Genomic DNA, 20,493 nt, shown 5'->3' with positions numbered 1-20,493 from the left:
ACTCTTTGTACACTGCACTCTCATAAAGGACCTGCCTTCCATGTGTGCAGAGTAAAACAGATTGCTACAATTAAAGTTGCTTCACTTTAAGGTATTTATAGGAAGTTGGTATGTAGTTTTTGTGTAGTTTGGACGTTGTAAACACCAGCTTGATGTCACTCATTTGTTCCGATTCAACTGTAACACGGGTAAAAGCTCTGAAAAGTCCATTGTGTGTAATGGATCTGTTTTAATGCTTAGAGTTAAATCTGGTGATGTATAAAAAAACCTCCCAGTCACTGTTGCCACTGATCATGTCTTAAGGTTTGCACTTTGCACTATCATCGATACCAGATACTAAATGATACCAGTAATGAAACTAGATACTCATTCAAACAAGTACTGAAACTTGTAAAAAACAAAAATAACATAAGGCGACCTTTGACCTTTCCTGAAATTTAAGAAGAGAGGGAGACATTAGGTGAGAGAAGAGTGCAGAATGAAAAGCTCTCAGTCAGACGCAGCTGAACAGAAATGTTTTGAGTCTGGATTTAAACTGAGTCAGAGTCGAGTCTGTCTCACATGTTCAGACTGTTCCAGGTTTTGGCTGCATGAATCTGAAACTCTGACTCCTCGTGTTTAGTTTTGACTCTGGGCACCAGCAGGAGGTCGGTCCCTGAGCTCCTCAGAGAGTCAGAGATGTACTTTGGTGTTAGGTCACGGAGAGACTTGTACAAGCAGAGCCACTTTAAAATCTATTCTCTAAGACACAGGGGGCAGTGCAGAGACCTGAGCACAGGACACATGTGCTCAGACTTCCTGGTTCTAGTCAGGACCCGAGCTGCAGCGTTCTGGATGTACTGCAGCGTCTCACAGCTCGTTTGGAGAGGACAGTGAGAGGCCGTTACAGTATCTAACCTACTTTAGACAAACAAATGTATAAGTCTCTCCAAGTCTGCTTTAGACAGTAAACCTTTGATTTTTGCTGGGTTTTTTTAGATGGTAAAAGGCTGCAGATGTTATTAAGACACTAAAATCCATACAAAGCTTAGGCCCTACATCTCAAGTCAGTCTCTTTCTTCTACGATCGTATTACTGTAGTAAACTTGGACACATGCCTCACTCTCAGCATTAAAATAAACTCAGTGGTGTTAGCGTAAGAAAACATTACTACTGCTTCTATAACAGCCCACTCCCAGCAGCTGCTCTTCATTCACTCCCATATGTTTGGTGCTAAACACGCCTCAAAACACTCGGTGAGTATCCGATTTCCGCTGGGTGATGGTTTATGTACATTTAGTATTGCTCCATAAGGTCCAGTAGTGACCCTTCCCCTCGGAGGTGTGACCCAGACTGGCCCGGGATGGTCCAGAAGAGAGAGGCCCGCCCCAGCTGTGAGGCCGAACCTAACCCAGGGTCGTGTGAGGGGGTCCCCAAGCTCCACTCCTCCACACTGTCCATCCCAGAGCTCCAGGAACCATCAGATCAGATTACACCACTTGGACTAACACCAGAAATCTTTTGTATATGCATCAAAGAGTGTTTTTTCAGTGGGTAAATTAAACTATTGAGGCCGTTCAGCTGATGTCATCAGCGTTTCTCTTAGGGATGAAGCTGACTAGAGGCTCTGTTACTCAACTTTAATCTGAGCTTTACCTTGACACAATTTGACCATAAATATGTTCTCAGACAGTGAGAACAACAGGTGAGCTAATTTGTGCTTTTAAACAAGTCTCTCACGCATAAAATTGCAGTGCCGAGTTATCTAGCATTAGTCACACTCACCCTTATTAAACATCAAACACCTAAACAGCCTGATGTCACCTCAGAGTCTCCGTTACACCACTTGGACAAACACCAGAAATGTCCCCATGTGGACTGGGAAGTTGGAGGATAGTACAGAATGGTCAGTATTGTGTCTCTGCATCAGTCTGTTCTTGGAAAAATCAAACGTGGGAGCATTTGGACAACGCCACATCAGATTTGACTATGACAGAATAAACTTTGAAATGCAAGGATAAGCAAGACAAATGTGATCTTAAACTCTGTACTTTTTGGTGTTTTAATTCCAATGTCTATTAAAAAGTGAATTTGCAGCTTTGTGATATAAAATCTTCTCCCTCATTCTCCCCTTTAGTCCCCCAGACTCCACTCCCTACTCCCTTCTTTGCCTCTCTCCCTTCAGTCTCCATCCCCACTGTCCCCTTTAGTCCACCAGACCCCACCTGTCCTCCCCTTACTCACCCCTTTTGTTCGCTCACCCTGCCCTTCCTCTCTCTCCCTCTCCCCTTTAGCCCTCCATACCCCCCACTCCCCTCGTCACTCACCGTATCCTCCCATTTACCCTCCTTTAATCCAGACCTCACCCTTCCTTCCCTTTAGTCTTCCACTTTAGTCATCCAAACCCTGCTCCTCCTCCTCCCCCTCACTCGCCCCTTGAGTACACCAGACCCTTCTCACTCTCCCCTTTAGCCCTCCAAACCCCGCCCCCTCCTGCACCTCAGTCTCCCCTTTAGCCCTCCAGACTCCACCCCCTTCTTCACCTCAGTCTCTCCTTTAGCCTATCAGACCCTGCCCCCTTCTTCACCTCACTCTCCCCTTTAGCCCTCCAGACCCTGCCCCTCCTCCACCTCACTCTCCCCTTTAGTCTACCAGGACACTAATCCCTTCTTCTTCTTCTTCCTTCCACAGTCTTGGACACACAACATATCCAAGGAGAAAGAGTTCCTGCGCAAACTGGTGAAGGCCAACGTCATCACAGACCTGACCAGGGGCATCTGACGCAACGTCGGTGTGCGCACGCTTCCCTCTCTCTCCCGCGACAACCTTTTCCCAGAACACGGACACGCCCGACGGCATGCTGGGAAATCCGAAATGGCGGAGGAGGAGGTCGGACGGGACTCCCTACTCACTCACTCACTGCCGGGAGAGTTCATATCGTAGGAGATTCTGACGTATGTACTGGTGCCTTCACAACCAAAGACTGTGCTGGGAGTCTTGGAGGATTCAGTTGGAGCTTGGTGGTTTTTCCCTGCGACCGAAGGAAGAACATGGAATTTTTCTGGAATTTTACGCCAGATCGGACAGCTTGGCAGGGCATGACTGGAGTTTTCGCAGTGCCAAATCGTACCTCGGAACAAAGGAGGGGTCTGGTCCTCTCTTTTGGCTGCCTGAATGTATTCCTGTAAATATCAAAGGTTTTTACTGTGCTTTGAGACGAGCTGCAGCAAAAGCGACACATATTCACAGTCCCAGTCACTAACACGCCGTAGTAGACGTTGTACTGCCTATCCAGGGTTTAACAGACAAAGCTTCGAATCAAAATCAAAATCAAAAAATGATCAGCCAAAATGCATTCTTAGCTCTTTCAGTGTGATTGTATTACAAAAGCAACATCTGATTTGGATTTTCTAGAGATTAAAAATTCAAACTACTTCAAAATACTTATCATAGAATATCACGTAATATTCTCATTACACATATACTGAGTCATCAAAGGGCTACTTGTATCAGTATCATACGTATCCGGAACTTTCCTTGTATCTCAAATTCCCAAAAATGAAGAAATTGGAACATTTTCAGTTACTGTTTACATCGATATTAGAGTTTCAATTATTTATGATCAAGTATTATTTTGAAAACAGCTCTAGACCCTGTTAAAAAATTATAAACAAATATATTAGAAATTCTGGAATGAAGGCAAAATTGAAATTTAATATAATGAAATGAAATGAAGTTAAGATTAGAATTAGAATCTGCGTTTTGGTGTATAAAAATAGACATAAACAAAACTCTGTTTTCAGGTCCATGTTATCAAAAGTATAAAAAAAAGTACAATAAATACTTTAAAATTATACAGCAAGTGCAGTTTTTAAAGTAGCAACAGAAAATAACAAAATACTGAAAATCAAAAAAAGGTTTAGCAAATGAAAACTACTCGGATACACGAAAGACAATCTAATGCAGTGGAATAGGACAGACGTTTTTGTCATTTTTGTTTTTAAGTTTTGTTTTTAAGTTTCGCTTGGCAAATACCGACTGAAATGTTGACCCCACAATAGTTTTATACTTCCAACAAATACATTACGTAATTAACCACAAATTGTACTTTTCGTTAAGCACCAATAACAAACAAGAGGTTAGAAAACCGCAAAGCAAACGAACTGACATTTCTATCGTGGAAATTCAAAATGATCGTTCATGTTTAGTTAAAAAAGAAAAACTTAAAATCTTATATCATTTAGACTTGATGTCAGTGAATGTTTTGAAATTTTTCTTTTTGCCTCCATTTCAGAATTTCGAATATTCTTCAGACATTGCATTTTAAGATTTTGACGACTTTGCTATTACTGAAAATACTTCGACACACAAAAGTTACATAAATATTGACAAAAAAAATGACACAAAACTATGCATTATTCACCTTAAAATTTGAAGAAGTGTCCAGGAGCAATGAGGCCCTAAAAGTAGCGCTGTAAATGTAGCCAACTGTGTATTTAAAGTACAACATGCAAAGACGTATATAATGCCACCCTATGTAACATTTAGGACGATAAGTCTAATGTAAATATGTTTTGTACGACTTTAAAGGCGCTGTACCTGATTTATTTTTTTTTCCCGTCTTAAAATCTCAAAAATCAGAACTAGTTTTGTCGTTGTTGCTGTTTATCTCTTACCTTACGCATTCAGAGTACCGAAATACTCACCTAGATGAGTTTGTAAGTGCTTTTCACCAACAACTAGCATCCTAACGTGCACTTCCTGGTCATGAGGCAAGTAAATGCATTAATCAGATGCAGAGCGTTCACTTTGGACTTATTTTGACCTCAAGAGCCGCTTATATAATGCGGTAAGACGAGTTTTGCTTAATTATACGGGGGTCAAAAGTCAGGTACAGCTCTTTTAATAACAGCCAGCATTGCTCCTGGTCGCTTCTTCAAACCGATATCCAAAAAAACATTTCAAATTTTTGATCAAACTTTAGAAAGAAGTGAAATGTACAGAAGCTGAGAGGGGTCACAACAAACGCAAACGCCGCAACAAATACAAATGCCACAATACATTAATAAGCCACAACAAACCAAAAAAAGCCACAACGGAAATGACCGGACTCTATTTTAATGCAAACGCCGCAACAAATACAAATGCCACAATACATTAATAAGCCACAACAAACCAAAAAAGCCACAACGGAAATGACAGGACTCTATTTTAATGCAAACGCCGCAACAAATACAAATGCCACAACACAAACACAAAAGCCACAACACATTAAAAAGCCACAACACATCAAAAAGCCACAACGAAAGTGACAGTTGGACTCTATTTTCCGATGGACCGATCAAGTGACAAGTGAAGAAGAAGAACTACAATGTGAAACGAATAATGATAAAACAATAAATTACTTTTACTTACGTTTCCAACTTCTCCGTTCCTTTACTTTTCACATTGTAGTTGTTCTTCTTCACTTGCCGCTTGATCAGTTCGTTGGAAAATAGAGTCCCGCGGTCACTTCTATTGTGGCTTTTTAATGTGTTGTGGCTTTTTAATGTGTTGTGGCTTTTGTGTTTGTGTTGTGGTGTTTGTATTTGTTGCGGCGTTTGCATTAAAATAGCCCCGCGGTCATTTCCGTTGTGGCTTTTTTTCAATCAATCAATCAATCAAACTTTATTTGTATAGCACTTTTCATACATTTAAAATGTAGCACAAAGTGCTTCACATGCAACAGAAAAATTACAATACAATAATTAAAATCAAGAGCAACCCCCCCATCCCTTTGTTTCATCCATATATACAACCATTTAAACATAAACATAAAAACAAAAACATAAAGGTTATTATAAAAATCAAAGTGCAGAGACTTCAGCACTGGGGTGATGTGCTCTCGCTTCCTGGTCCTTGTCAGCAGTCGTGCTTTTTTGGTGTGTTGTGGCTTTTTGTTGCATTTGTATTTGTCGCGGCGTTTGCGTTTGTTGTGACCCTCTCAGCTTCCGTAGAAGTGACATGTTGCTTGTGTATGATTCTGTATTGTAACATAAAGCTTCTAGTGTGCATTTCGGCTGAGCAAGTCTGATTACAACCAAATGAAATAAGCTTTTTCAATTTAATTTAATTTGCTATCACACTAACAGTATTTAAAAAAAAACGCTAAGTATATCGTATTTATATAATTTGGATTTCTCTTAAATTATTTTGGTCATTTTCCAATCGGTCAAAGTGTCTTCCCTCTCACGGTACAGGCGTTCATATCTCCCTGTTTTTGCTGCAGGCGTTGTTTTCTTCAGCTATCAACAAAAAAAAACAACTTTGGATTGTAGAATATATAAATAAGAATATTTTTGTTCTTAGTTTTGATTTTAATTATTTATTTTGCTACAAAGTCAATTGGTTTTTCTGGTCTCAGGCAGACCCTCTCAACATGCCTCTGTGTTGTAATGTCGTGCTTCCTCTCTGAATGCATGGGCCTCTTCAGTTACTTACGATGTCGACGAAATGAGTTTGAGTTGGATTTAAAGATGCACTGCGGAAATTTTCTGATGGACGGTACGGTACACCAGCTGCTCGTCTCCGTGGAGATGTTCTCGCGTTGCCTGGAATGTTCCACACTATCTCACATTTATTCACTTACGATTTTCATGCTTAAAAATACAAAAACATTCATTCTTACTGTGAGCGGAGGCGCCTCTTCACAGATCTGACCTGTAACTTGGTCTAATGACGTCACCTGCTTGTTTTCACATCACTTGAATGTTCCACACTACAGCATTAAACGTGTCAATCTTGCGTTTATTCGTATGCGATTTTCATATTTCGCATTTCAGAAACATTCATGGAGACTAAAAGCGGAGGCGCCTCTTCACAGATCTGACCTGTAAGTTATTGTAATGACATCACCTGCTTGTTGCCGTGGAGACGTTATCGCATCGCCTCCACACTATAGCATTAAACGTGTCAATCTTGCGTTTATTCGATTGTAATTATCATGTTTCACAATTCAAAAACATTCATGGTGTTGGCGCCTCTTCACAGATCTGACCTGTAACTTGGTCTAATGGCGTCACCTGCTTGTCTCTATGGAGCTGGACAAGTTTAATGTCATACTGTGGAACTTTACAGCCAAAGCAACAACATCTCCATGGAGACGAGCGATGGCCAAACCTCCGCTGCTTTTCTTCATGGAGACGTTATTACTTTGTCTGGAATGTTTCACAGTATGGCATTAAACCTTTCTATCTTCATGGAGACCAAACCAGACCAAGTTACAGGTCAGATCTGTGTAGTGGCGAATGAATGTCTGTTTTTCTAGATATTTTTGAGCTGTAAAACCACCTGTAAGTGAATAAATGTAACTAGAGCTGTTTAATGTCACACTGTGGAACTTTCGAGCCAAAGCAACGACATCTCCATGGAGACGAGCAGATGGCCGAACCTCCGCCAGAAACGTAACACGGTGCATCTTTAAGTCTTCCCTGTTGTCATGGCGTCTGTTTTTGTTGTGTGACATTTGAGTTGTTAAAAGGATGAGTTTGTGTTGTGTGGGTTAGGACATGGTTGAAGATGCTGTATCACATTTTGAACCATGAACCATTTGAGCTGTTACACCAGAGAAACTTGGACAGAGAAATAACTGGAGTCTGGGCAGTTATTTCCACCTGGTTTTCATTTTCATCCAGTGGTCCAACTACTATAATTAAAATGGTAGTAAAAAAACATGACTGGTCCATTATGTAAGAGTGTTCTGATCATTGGAATCATAAACTGGTCTAACACACGACAAACGATCACAAAGAACGCAACACTGGCCACGTTTACATGATGGATTTTAATTCCAAATTCATTGTTCTAAATTAAATAGTTTGGAATTAAAATATTCTCCTTCGAGTTTAGATGGAAATAATAATTCCAAATTGAGAAAAACATGTTAAATCACCTTTATATAATTCTGCTCAACATCTTTTCCGGTTTGTCGTTACGCCACGGACACAAACATGATCCAAACTTTTTCCGCAGTGGTTCCGATGATAATTGCGAAGCAGCAGCTGGAGAATTGTCTCCTCACACTTTACGTCTGTGTCAGGAAGAGTGTCAGAGAAGGAGGAAGAAGACAAAGTGAGTGTGAGGCTGTTCTACCTCAGCCCACTCCCACATCCCGCTCACAAATCCAAAGAGACGTGGATCAAAGTCCAAAGTCAGGACTGGTGGAGCCGGATCATGTGGATCATGTCAGAAGGACGACACAACGAGCATGTGCCAAAGCATCGACATTATTTTTAACAAGACTAAACGTGAAACATGATCCAGGAATAAATTAATTCTGCTTTAAATTCGTAATAAACCATCTACTTACTTGGCGAGGAGAAATTTGGTTGAAGACGTTTCGCAGCTGAACCAAGCTGCTTCTTCAGTTCTGGTCAGAGCAGAGAAGCAGCTTGGTTGAGCTGTGAAACGTCTTCAACCAAACTAACTTTTGTCCAGTCGACAAACTGAATTTTCTCCTCGTCATGGATTCTACCTGGACGACCGAGGGTTTCTTCACACACCTACTTACTTCTGAATCAAGTTTAATTCCGAAGAATCACTTTCATTAGGAATTAAGTGTTTCAGCGAAATTCATTTTTATTCAGAATTATATTATTTTTATTCGGAATTAAAGCTCTCATGTAAACGTGGCAAGTATCAAATCAAGTATCATCAGGAATTAAAGAGAAGTAAGTTTTCATTAATTATAACACACTTTATTCATAAATATTCTCTATTTAGAAGTCACTATACTTTCAAATTTTCAACTATTTGGTTTAAAACAGGTGTTCAAAACTCAGTCTCATTGTACAAGAAGAAACATCATTTGACCAGAAGCTAAAATGTGTTTAATCATCTGCTAAAATACCAGATCAAATAGTTGGGCTTGGTTGATGTTTGGTTCTCTTCTAGTTAAAGTGGTGGTTTAAACGGTCGGGTACAGAACCTTTAAGAAAACCTCTGATTTTTGCCGTGCTTTGAGTTTGTTCTCTTCTGTTCTGTCAAATACAGTTTTCTTCAGTATTACGCTTTCACCATCTAGCGAATTTTTTTATTTCACTATCACGTCTGAAAGCGAGATATCAGGTTAGTTTTACCGATCTGATATTGTGTCTCTGAGCAAGACACTTCAAACTTTACAAAAAAAACAAAAAACCAAAAGACCAAAAGTAGAAACCTGTAAAAGTCGCTCTACGTAACATTTCTAGTCACTTGCTTTGTCCATGGAGATGTTTTCTCATTTTGCCTGGAATGTTCCGCAGTATGACATTGTGTAACATCTCCATGGAGACGAGCAGAAAAGTTACGCACTGTGTCTTTTACTTGGCTATACACAGGAAGAACTGTTACGGAAGAATTATTCTGTTATTTTTGAAGTTTTTTCCAGTTACACAAGTGACACAAACAGGCTTAAAGATTTTATGTACGGAAAAAATATCAAAATTATTCAACCAAATTTATTTCAAGATGTGGAATATTCAAACAAAATGTAATATTTTTTGTGAAACTAACCTGTATCTTAACTGGACATTTTATCACTTTTATTTGGTTTTCAGTCGGGATCAGTCCATGTCAAGTTTTATTTTCAGTTCTATCGATCTACAGAGCACACGTGGCCTGTAGGTGGCGCTGTGGCAAAGGAAAGAGCTCCTGTTAATGTTTTATTACGGTGCATTTTAGTCAGACCAAATGGGAAGTTCACAGTAAAAATTCGAATGAAAATGAAGTACGTATCCCATGATCCTTTGCAGTGTTTTCATTTAAGGCAACGTGATGAAATTGGTTTTACGTTTTTGTTTATATTTCGTGACATTTGACTGTTACTGATGTCCTCTCCGACGCAAAACTCGCCACTGAGAATAGTTGGAATCGTTGGAACAGTGGCAGAGTGGTTAGCGTTGGAGTCTCAGTCCACTGACTCATAATTGTTCATTTTCAACTTCTCAAAAGACAAAAAAAAAAAGCGTATTAGCCCTGCAAAACTATCAAACGTAAGAAATAAAATGAAAATCTGAATTCTAATCAGTATTATTTCACGAACTTATCAGGGGCTCTGAAAAACACTGAAACTGTCAACTTGGTTCATTATCGGTGGTTAATCGAACGGCTTCCATAATTTTGTAGAGTCGCACGATCGATCAAAGGTTTGGACACATTTTTTCATTGAATGTTCGAATTTTTTAATTTTATTTTTATGATTATTTACATTTTAGATTCTGTAAACAAAAAAGTGCAATAAGTCCAAATGTGTTTTATAATTTAGAGTCTTTCTGGTTTGCAGCGATGTCAACAAAGCAAAGGATGAATATTTTGAGGAGCGATTGAAGAAGTTCTCAATTTTGTTAAATAAAAGTACAGATACTGGAGTAAAACTGAAGTAAAAGTAAAAGTACCACTTGAAAAAATCTACTTAAAGGTGCATTGTGTCAAATGCTTTTCTGCATGGAGATGTTATTGTTTTGTCTGGAATGTTCCACAGTATGACATTAAACCTTTCTATCTTCATGGAGACCAAACCAGACCACATTTGAAGCAGAGAAATGACATCTCCATGGAAACAAGCAGCGACGGACCCTCCACCCGAGAAGTTACACAATGCACCTTTAATGAAGAAGCGCATTGAGAGAAGGTTTAATGAGCTCAAATATAAAATAGATTTAGTGTTCAGTACAAAGATGGTTTCAACTGTGTCATCTGGAAACTGAAGTAAAAGTACAAATACCAGAGCAAAATTGTACTACAGTAAAAGTATCACATGAAAAAAAAAACTTAAACTTAAATAAAAGCATTTAAAGTACCCGTTTAAAAATGCACTTAAAGAGCAAAAAGTAAAAGTATTTATGTGCACATTTTGAGGTTTCAAATGTGTTGTTTTTTGTTGTATTTTTTTCAGGAAAAAACAAATGAATTGGGATTTTTTTTTTTTTTTTCTAGCTGTTTTGCTCAAATTATGAATATGTTAAAATTAAACCCTCAGCCTTTTCAGCAGGTCTCAGACAATAATAAAAAATACTTTTACTTTTCAGTCCATTTCAATAATGCAGTGAAGTAGAAAGTTATCTGCTCTCAAAAGTAGTGAAGTAAAAGTAGTATTTTACGTAAAGCTGCGTTGTGGAGGATCTACCAAAAGCTTTTCTCACTTGTCTTGTTTTTTTAGGTATGTTTGAGTTATAAAACCACCTGTAACTGAATAAATGTCAAGTAGAATTTAAAGTCATACTGTGGAACATCCTGGTACAGCAGTGACGTATCCATAGAAACAAGCAGAGGTGGGACTTGAAAGACGTGACTTGGACTCGAGTCAGACTTGAGTCACTATTTTTAGAACTTGAGACTTGACTTGATAAAATGGACTAAGACTTGGGACTCGACTTGGACTTGAAGGTCAGTGACTTGGGACTTGAAGCCTGTGACTTGAGAAGCACTTTTAAATCTGAATTAGCGTAATGATTCACACTAAGATCTTGTCATTTAAAAAAAATAATAATAATAATTAAATTAAATAACAAAAATAAAATAAAAATAAAATAAAATAACTTAAAAATTCATGGTATATTTATATATGAGTATTTAAAGAGTATGTAAGAGTTAAGTAATTTTATTTTTAAGTACAATTTAGTTTAAAATTCATATAAATTGCAAAAATCTAAACTATATTTGGTACTTTTGGTTTGGCTTAAAGACTTGAAATGACTTGAAGCTCAAAGCAGACGACTTGGACTTGACTTGGACTTATGGGGCCAGAGACTCGAGACTCGACTTGGACTTGTCTGTATTTGACTTGGGACTTGACTCAGACTTGAGGTCAAAGACTTGAGATTTACTTAAGACTTGCAAAACAATGACTCGGTCTCACCTCTGGAAAAAAGCAGGAGACAGACCCCAAAATCCTCCAGCCCTGCACTGGTATCGGTGAATATCGGATATCGGCAGACGCTTAAAGCCTCAGTATAACGATTAAAATTGGGACTAAAAAAGCTGCTTTAGTTGAAACCATCTCTACATTTTGAACTTCTCCTGGACAAATGAAGGATTACACGTGTCACATTTAGAGTATTTAACTTATTTTTGACTTAGACTCGTACGTTCACACATCTCGCTTCACATATTTGACGTCTTCACTTTGTTTTTACGTTTCCGAAAAGGTGTGTCCAAACTTTTTCCTGGTCGTGTTAATCGTTTCTGAGTTTCTTTCTTTTTTAAATGTTGTGTTAAATGTGATGTGGAGGCTGGAGACGTGAGTTGTTTTGTGTTTTTGTGGCGGTGGAGCTGCTGGACTGTTGCGTTTGGGTGAATGTTGGAGACACTCGTTTGTGTGGATGGACTCAAAATCCTGTCTTCTATAATAACCTTTAAATAAAACATTATCGATCCATTTCTGCAACTCAATAAACACATTTGTATTAGACACTTATGGACGTGTGTGTGTCTCTTATTCACCTCTGCACTGTACAAGTTATACAATCTCCAACTGCTAACTGGAGGCACTGCTCTGTCTGAAACTCTGTTAGACTTTCATCTGAGTTTAGTTTTAACTCAATCTGACCAGAAAGAACTGACTTAACTGGAAACTACAGATGAGTGAGATGAGATGAGTGGTGCTTTTTAAATAAGTCTCACACATAAAAATGCAGCCACAAGTTAGACGGAAACAAATCAAAAATGCAAAATGACACCAACAGTTTTTCAGTTTGTCACTTTCACGTCTTTTGCTGAAAATCAAACTCCATGGACCATGATCGTTAGTCTCGATCACAGGCTCCTGGAAATACGTTGTTTAAATCCATTTTGTATTTTTTTCTTGAGTGGAATCTTAAAACTTTTTAGACGGTGTTTGCTAATGTGTGTATTGTGTCACCCTGGGAGCTGCTGAACATTCCAACATAGACATACATACTGTACACCCCCAGAACGAAGTCACTACAAAGTATCAATAATTCAATAGTAGTGACACTAACTTTGTGAACACAAGATGTCACGTCCATGACTCCATGGAAATAATTTTCAGTATGATAATGCTGCGTTTGTTTATCCGTCTGTGATGTGACGTCACGTCCACACTTCAACTGTTTTATTCAGTTTCATGTGTCCGACTTGGAGAAAAACTTGGACACTAAACCATAAAACTGTTGTTGTTTAACCACTGGCTGAGTCCCAGGTGCTCCAAAATAAGTCTGTGCTTCAACTACAAAACCTCGAGGAAGAATTCCAGGAATAGAACACAAGACACACAAGTATGTTCATGATTCATTATATTAGTGAAGTGAAAGTGTTTGTGTCGTGTGAGAGTCCAGCATTTTGACATGTTAGAAGGAAATGGACTAAAAATGACACCGACAACCAAACCCCCAGCAGACAGTAAGTACAGACGCAGTAAAGTACTGCAGTACAGACGCAGTAAAGTACTGCAGTAATACAGACGCAGTAAAGTACTGCAGTAATACAGACGCAGTAAAGTACTGCAGTACAGACGCAGTAAAGTATTACAGTAATATGAGTGACTGAAATTGTCATTTAAACACCAAATCTCCAAACACAATAAAAACAGTTCATATTTTAAAGGGATTCTGGGTGCAGCTTCTTAGATTCTATCTCAAAATTTTTGCTCAGTCTCCTTTGAGTTGTTCCGAGTTTCACCGTCCAAGGAAAAGGGGCGTGTTGCTAGGCAACATCATCGGACTTCCAAGTCAGATGGACAAACAAACCAACCAGATAAACAAACCATACGTTTTATGCCACAGTGGAATATTACAGTCTAAAAAAACAACATTTCCATGGAAACCAGCAGGAGGAGCACGTATGAGTCAGGTTTGTGGAGATGTAAGTTAGGTCATTTTATTTTTTTATGGTCATTGATTTATTACTATGCACACATTATTATACAGCCTATTCATGTCTAATGGTTTATTTTACCTCAACATGTATCATAGTTTTGTCATATTTAAAGATGAGCTGTGTAACTTTTCTGGTGGAGATGTTATTGTTTTGTCTGGAATGTTTCACAGTATGGCATTAAACCTTTCTATCTTCATGGAGACCAAACCAGACCAGGTTATAGGTCAGATCTGTGGAGAGGCGACCCCACAAGTATTTTTGAGCAATAAAACCATCTGTTATAAATGTAAAGTAGAGCTGTTTAATGTCACACTGTGGAACATTCCAGACAAAGCAACGACATCTCAAACAAAACAAGCAGGTGACAGACCCCAACCAAAAAGTTACAGAGTGCACCTTTAAGACATTTTAATGTACTATATTTGATCTTTTTTATTATATTATTGTATTGTAACATCACAGATCCAGCCCCAGCCCCATGCAGCCTCCTCTCCACACCCAGGACGACATGTGTTTCCTGGGATGTCCCGTGTCCTTTGACCCTGTCCCCCCATCCCCCTGTCTCCGCCCTCTCCTTCACCTCTTCATAAACACTTCATTTTATTTCCATTGACAGGTTTAAGCCCCGCCCCCTCCGCTCCACAGTTCTCCAGTGGGATTGTAAAGAATAAAGCTGAGAGGAAAACAACAGACGACTGAGGTGATCTGACACTGAAACTGTCCTCCACTCATCAATACACGTCCACTGTTACCATGACAGCGTCTGTGTGATTTAAGTTGGAGTTTTTTACCATTCAGATTCACTGACGACATCAAAACCATGAATGAACAAATATGAAATGTAATGAACAAAAAACTGAAAGAACTTAAGTCATGTTTTATATTTCAGGTTCTGCAAAGTTTCCACCCTTTGCTTTGATCACTCTTGACATTCTACTAATTAACCCTGACTTGGCACAGTTATGAAGTGAAAATGATTTCAGGAGAGAAGCTCATTGAGAGAAGACCAAGGGTTTGCAGCTTTGATGATGAACATATTTATTTAGTTATTTGAACATGTTCTTTGTTACATAATCTTGCTTCATGTACAGGGTGTCCCAAAAAAGGCCAATCATTTTTACAATTTTTGTTGAAATAACCTCACATTTTCACAGAATGTATAGAAACAGATCAAGATTTTATGTTTAATGTTTTGTTTTTTGTTTTGTTGTGTTTTCTGTTTGAGCCGTTCACTCCCAAACAGAAGACATTTTGTGTCTTGGAAGCTGCTGCACTCACCCAAGACTGTGCAGCTTCAACACAGCATTTGGAAAAACTTCACCAACAGGCAAACAAATTTGGACTTGGTACGAAAAATATAAAGAGTTCGGTTGATTATGCAGGACTAAAGGATCTGATACCAACATTGTTACGGCCCAAGGCCTTAGTTCTAATATTTCTGCAGAGTTCTCTTGATTCCTGCTGCACGAACCCTGGTCTGTGATTGGTGGGGCAAGTCCACGCCCACTTCACCTGCAGCCACCTCCCCCTATTTAAGGAGATTGCCAGCACCTGTTCGGGGCTGCTGGCCTTGGTGGTCAGTCTGCCATTTTGTTTCGTGTGTGTGTGTAGTTTAGTTTAGTTCTGTTTTGTGCCTTTTTTTGATTTGGTCACTCGATTCTGTTTGTGGGCTTATGTGGTTTAATTTGGGGAACTTGTGTTTTAGTTTAGTGTGTGTCCCTAAGTTTTACCACTCGTTTTTGTGTAAGCCTGCGTGACCCCTTTTCTGGCACAAAACTCTGTTTATTCTGTTGTTCTGTTTCTTAGTTTAGGTTGTTTTCTGTATAATTTTAGTGTTTTGTTAATTTACCTTTTACATTCCTGTTAATTAAACACTACTTAATTTATTCCATTTTACATCTTGGTTTTATTTTTGTTACTTCCCTCACCCCAAACAAGCTGGGTCGTAACAAACATCAACATCATCATTGAGCTGGACTTAGGCCCCACCCACACTAGTTCGTATTTGAGTTGTTTTCGTTGTAGATGCAGTGTTCATTCACATTTATCTAACTGAAAACGGCTCAAGAGACGAAACGATCTGGTGCCTCCAGCTCCCACAAATTCATCTGAGTACAGATCTGATCCAGCACTGTGTGGACGCCTGAAAACACTGATACTCTGATGTAGGTCTGTTCACCGTGAAGTAATTCACCTCCAAAACACTAAGAGTCTAGAATATGTGTCCATTCATATAAACGTGTGTCTGTGTGTACGACCTGCAGACGTATAATCTCTGAAAAGTTTCACATGAACCATCTCCAACACGACAGAAACACAGAACAGACTCACCACCAGCAGAACACCCCTCTGTCACAGAAAGAACACTCAGATTCCACTGAGTCGTGTCCTTTGATCCGACAGAAACTGAACCACATCAGCGACACAATAGTGAACTGTTTTTTTGAGCTCAGTTTATGTAAATGAGTCATGTGGTTTTAAGTTTCATTTCTGTAAAACATAAACAAATATGCTCAAAGTTGTGTGGATAAGGAAGACTTGCGGACACAGAAACGACGTGTCTGGATGCAGATTGTTTCTGATACGGTGACACAGTGATACATTTCAGTGTAAACATAGTCTTAGTAGTTTTCAGGATAATTGCTTTTAAAGTGATGTCAGATTTTTTGGGACACTGTATTTGTTAGGTCTCCATGGAAACAGTCAGGAGGCCAAATGGTCTGTGGAGATGCAAGTCCACTCACAGGAAGGACCACAGACTGTATAAAGAGGTGGACTGAGAGAGTGTGACATCACCCACAGTGTTCAGCTCCAGTCAAATGAAGCTTGTCAAGGCCTGCAGTTATAGGAGCAGATCTGGAGCCGAGGTCCATGTTAGGAAATGGAATTTATTTATTGACAAAACGAAGTAAAAAACAACAGAATGATGTAGCTCGGGTTAATACGAACAGAGAGAGGACACAATTTTTCAGTGTAAGTCAACTGGTGCCAGAGAAGATGGAGCCAGAAGCGCCTCCATGAACATTTGTATTTAAAAGGTAGTGGCTGAATCTATGGTAAGGATGCATGTTTTTTTTATGTTCAACCAAAAAACAACCAAAATACATGCTTTTTTGGCAAAAAAGTTATATACTGGGGCTCCAACTCTTTTTACATGACTCTATAAAAAGACTAAAATCATTGTTTTAAAAAGGCAAATGTACAAATTCTAAAATAACAACTCAACTCTAATAGAACAATAGAACTTTAGGCCAATGAGATTCGTTTGGTCTTCCGATATTCTATGTTATTAGGTTCTTTTTTTCAGACCCAGAGTGTTGTTTCATACCTGACAGTTTGGACTGTTCACTAGCCTGCCTCCACCTGTAGGAAGGCAGCGCCAAAACCTGTTTAAATCAGCTGACCAGACACGTCACAGCAACATCACGTGACTCTGAGGAAGACGCTAGTGAGCAGTCCAAACTGTCAGGTATGAAACAACACTCTAGGTCTGAAAAAAAGAACCTAAAAACATAGAATAGGACTTTAGGGTTTAAAAAGAAACTCTTCCATGTCCATAAAAGTTCTCTCTCCCCCTCTTAACCTGACTGTCCTAGATTGTGGTCCACCTTTGTCTCCCGGGGGACACACCCACCCTCCTGCGCCTGTCCCCCGGCCCCAGTGTCCTCTTACTGTCAACAAATTGGTTTAAAAAGGAACCCAATCCTCATAGAAACACTGGCATTGTTCAGTGCACAGCCTGACCTGACGGTGCGTTCAGTGTCAGCGCGCTCTCTGGGACGTTTGGGAACTCTTCTTTTTTATTCATTTGTTTTTTGTGATTATTTTTCAACATTTTTCATTCAAATCTCTCCTTTAAAGTGTCCACATTACACTATTTTCTGATGTAGATGTAGATTTGCGATGAGAGAAAGCTTCATTTTGAGTCTGAATGATTTCCTCTTTGAGTGCTTCATGTGTTGTATGTTCATTTAGCTCAGTATGGCTTCAATAGAGCAGCGTGTTCTTCAAAAGGAGCAGAATTAAACAAAGACGGCGGCTCACGTGAGACGGGGCACGGGTTTTAAATCGTGCGGGATCAAAATGTCACGTTTAAAAGGTCGTAAAGTAAAAATACGAGAACTCCGTGTGTGTACAACATGGAAGAACAGCGGGTGAATTTCATGCAAGGAGCTGGACTGACTGTTCATGTGTGTTTATAGACGTAGAAAGAGTCAATGTGTTGCTTTACAAGTATTTTTACTACATCTGTTAAAGCTGCACTGTGTAACTTTCCTGGTGTGAGTCTGTTCACTGCAAAAAAGCTTAAGATATAAACACTTAAATCTTTCACTTCTTGGGTTGTTTTTACAGACATACAGTAAAATGTGTATTTACCTTGTTGACATGTTTGTGCTGCTGCATCTTCAGAACATCTATTTATTTATATAGAGCTTTTCACACATATGTCACAAAGTCACTTTACAGAGCATTTATAGATTCATTATTCTTTTTCTCCACACTCAGTGGTGGTAAACTACTATTGTAGCCACAGCTGCCCTGGGGCAGACTGACAGAAGGGTGGCTGCCAATCCGCCATCACTCACACACACACCACTTTCACACTAGGCAATGTGGGTGAAGTGTCTTGCCTAAGGACACAACAACAGTTTTTGCGACTGGCGCCTCCTGTGGCTCCTGATGTTCCCAGTGTCTCCATCCAAGGACTGACCAGACTGGGCCTTGCTGAGCTTCTGAGATCTGATGAGATGAGGCTTTGATAAGCCGGTGTGACCACATACATACTTGGTCATCAGGTGTGGTCAGTCTGTTGGAGTTGGCAGGTCACACTTAAATCAATCAGAAAATGACTTAAAGTAGTGACATTATCTGTTCATGCAGCAAGATCATTTTACTTGATAAGTTCTCTTAAAATAAACAACCTGTAGACGAGAATGAAACAGTCTCTGCTTAGAATAAGTTTCACGAGCTTGGACCACGTCAACAAGGACATAGTGTGAAGAAGTTTATTGATAATGTAGGAAGCGAGGCAGAGATGGTTGGTTGAGACTATAGGTGGGGGCTCCGTCTCAGTCTTCAATTGGCCCAGACGGAAGGGGACCCCCCTGTAGGAGTCTTATGACTGAAAGACAGAAGAGGGGGTGGGGGGGTGGGGTCGAGTTAACAGAGACAAACTGGGATGATGGGAAAGGCTGCTACATAAAGGACTTCTGGGAAATTGGAGGTGTGGTGGAGGTGAGTTGTGGTTCTCTGGTGAGAGGAGAGAGCGGCTGAGGCCTGGTCCTGCTCCTGAATCTCACTTCATCATATTAAATATATTTATGGATGTTTTACATGAATAGACTTCAAACCAGTTTGTGATGAGTGTGAATGGTTTGTTAATAAATTCAAAGATGCTAAATTGTAGATGTAAGTCCATGAAATCAGTCTTACATGACAGTAGTTAGTCCATTCACGCTCATCATAAACTTGTGTTAAGTCTGTTTATCTAGAATTTACAGCAGCATTGTATCTTGGATTTGGTATCTGAGAACTTTTTATTAGACCATGAACACTCATCATGAACTGGTTTAAAGTCTGTTTATCTAAAACTTTGCATCCATAAACTTATTGTAACCAGATACTGTTTCATTCTGGTCGAGAGGTGGTTTATTTTAAGAGAACTTGTAAAATTAAATGATCTTGCTGTATTCCCCAATAGATTTAAGTGTTTATATCTTACATTTTAGCCAAACTTTTTTGCAGTGTTGTTGTTTGTCTCCATGGAGACGTGAGTATAATATTCCAGAGTATGGCATTCATTGTATTTGTCTCACATTTGTTCTGTTATTGCTAAAAACAACAACAAAACAAAACAAAACAAAAAAAACAGACCTTCTTATAAGCAGGGTCACCTCTCCACAGATCTGACCTGTACCGTGGCCCAGAGACATCACTGCTTGTCTTCCAATGGATCCTTCATCAGAAAAGTTACACACACATTTTTACACAGCACTTTTCCACGTTCAAGGCACTCAAACAACTTTACCACTCAACCATTCGCACACATTCATATAAATCCCGGTGCGAGCGTCTCATTCTTTCAGCTGGAATGTCCAACTCCTCCCTCCAGACGCCCTCTTCTCTTGGGCAGCACACGGGGAACTGCTGTGCCCGGGAGAGGGGGGACGTTCTCACTGCCGCGTCTGCACTGTGATGTATTAAGTTAGAAAATTAGCCTCTGTACCGTAATAAAATTAAATGTGAATGTACCAGACCAAATGTGGGGCCTTGTTTCTGTCATTTTATTGATCTTCCTAAAGCAGCACATATTTTTTCACTGTGTGATATTTATTATTATATTAGGTATTTTCCTGTTTTCCTGTTTTCACATTTTGGGCTAAATCCCCCTTTTTTTTTTTCCTTTTTTTTTTTTTTTTTCTCGGTAATTCCACTCATTGCCGGAAACTAAACCAGGTCTAAACTAGATCTAAACTTAAACCAGGTCTAACTAGATTAACCAGGTCTCTGAACTAGATCTTCTTTTCTAAACCAGGTCTTTCTACCAGGATCTAAACCAGGTCTAAACTAGTTAAACCAGGTCTAAACCAGGTCTAAACTAGATCTAAACTAGATCTAAACCAGGTCTAAACTAGATCTAAACCAGGTCTAAACCAGGTC

General features: G+C 39.4%; 1 protein-coding gene across 1 annotated transcript in view; it reads left to right on the top strand.

The window, feature by feature from the left end:
* The window catches only part of st3gal3b (ST3 beta-galactoside alpha-2,3-sialyltransferase 3b), a 122,578-nt gene extending 110,166 nt beyond the window's left edge, over positions 1-12,412 (top strand). Inside the window, 1 exon segment of the mRNA XM_020940934.2 lies at positions 2,671-12,412. Within this exon segment, the coding sequence (XP_020796593.2) occupies positions 2,671-2,760 (90 nt within the window). The 3' untranslated portion in view covers positions 2,761-12,412.
* The last annotated feature ends 8,081 nt before the right edge of the window (positions 12,413-20,493 follow it).

The sequence above is a fragment of the Boleophthalmus pectinirostris genome, unplaced genomic scaffold (genome assembly GCF_026225935.1).
Source record: "Boleophthalmus pectinirostris isolate CB_2022bp ecotype Guang Dong unplaced genomic scaffold, ASM2622593v1 HiC_scaffold_16, whole genome shotgun sequence".
Classification (NCBI taxonomy): domain Eukaryota; kingdom Metazoa; phylum Chordata; class Actinopteri; order Gobiiformes; family Gobiidae; genus Boleophthalmus; species Boleophthalmus pectinirostris.
Note: the sequence above shows the minus strand (reverse complement) of the source record. Positions and strands in the feature narration are given on the sequence as shown.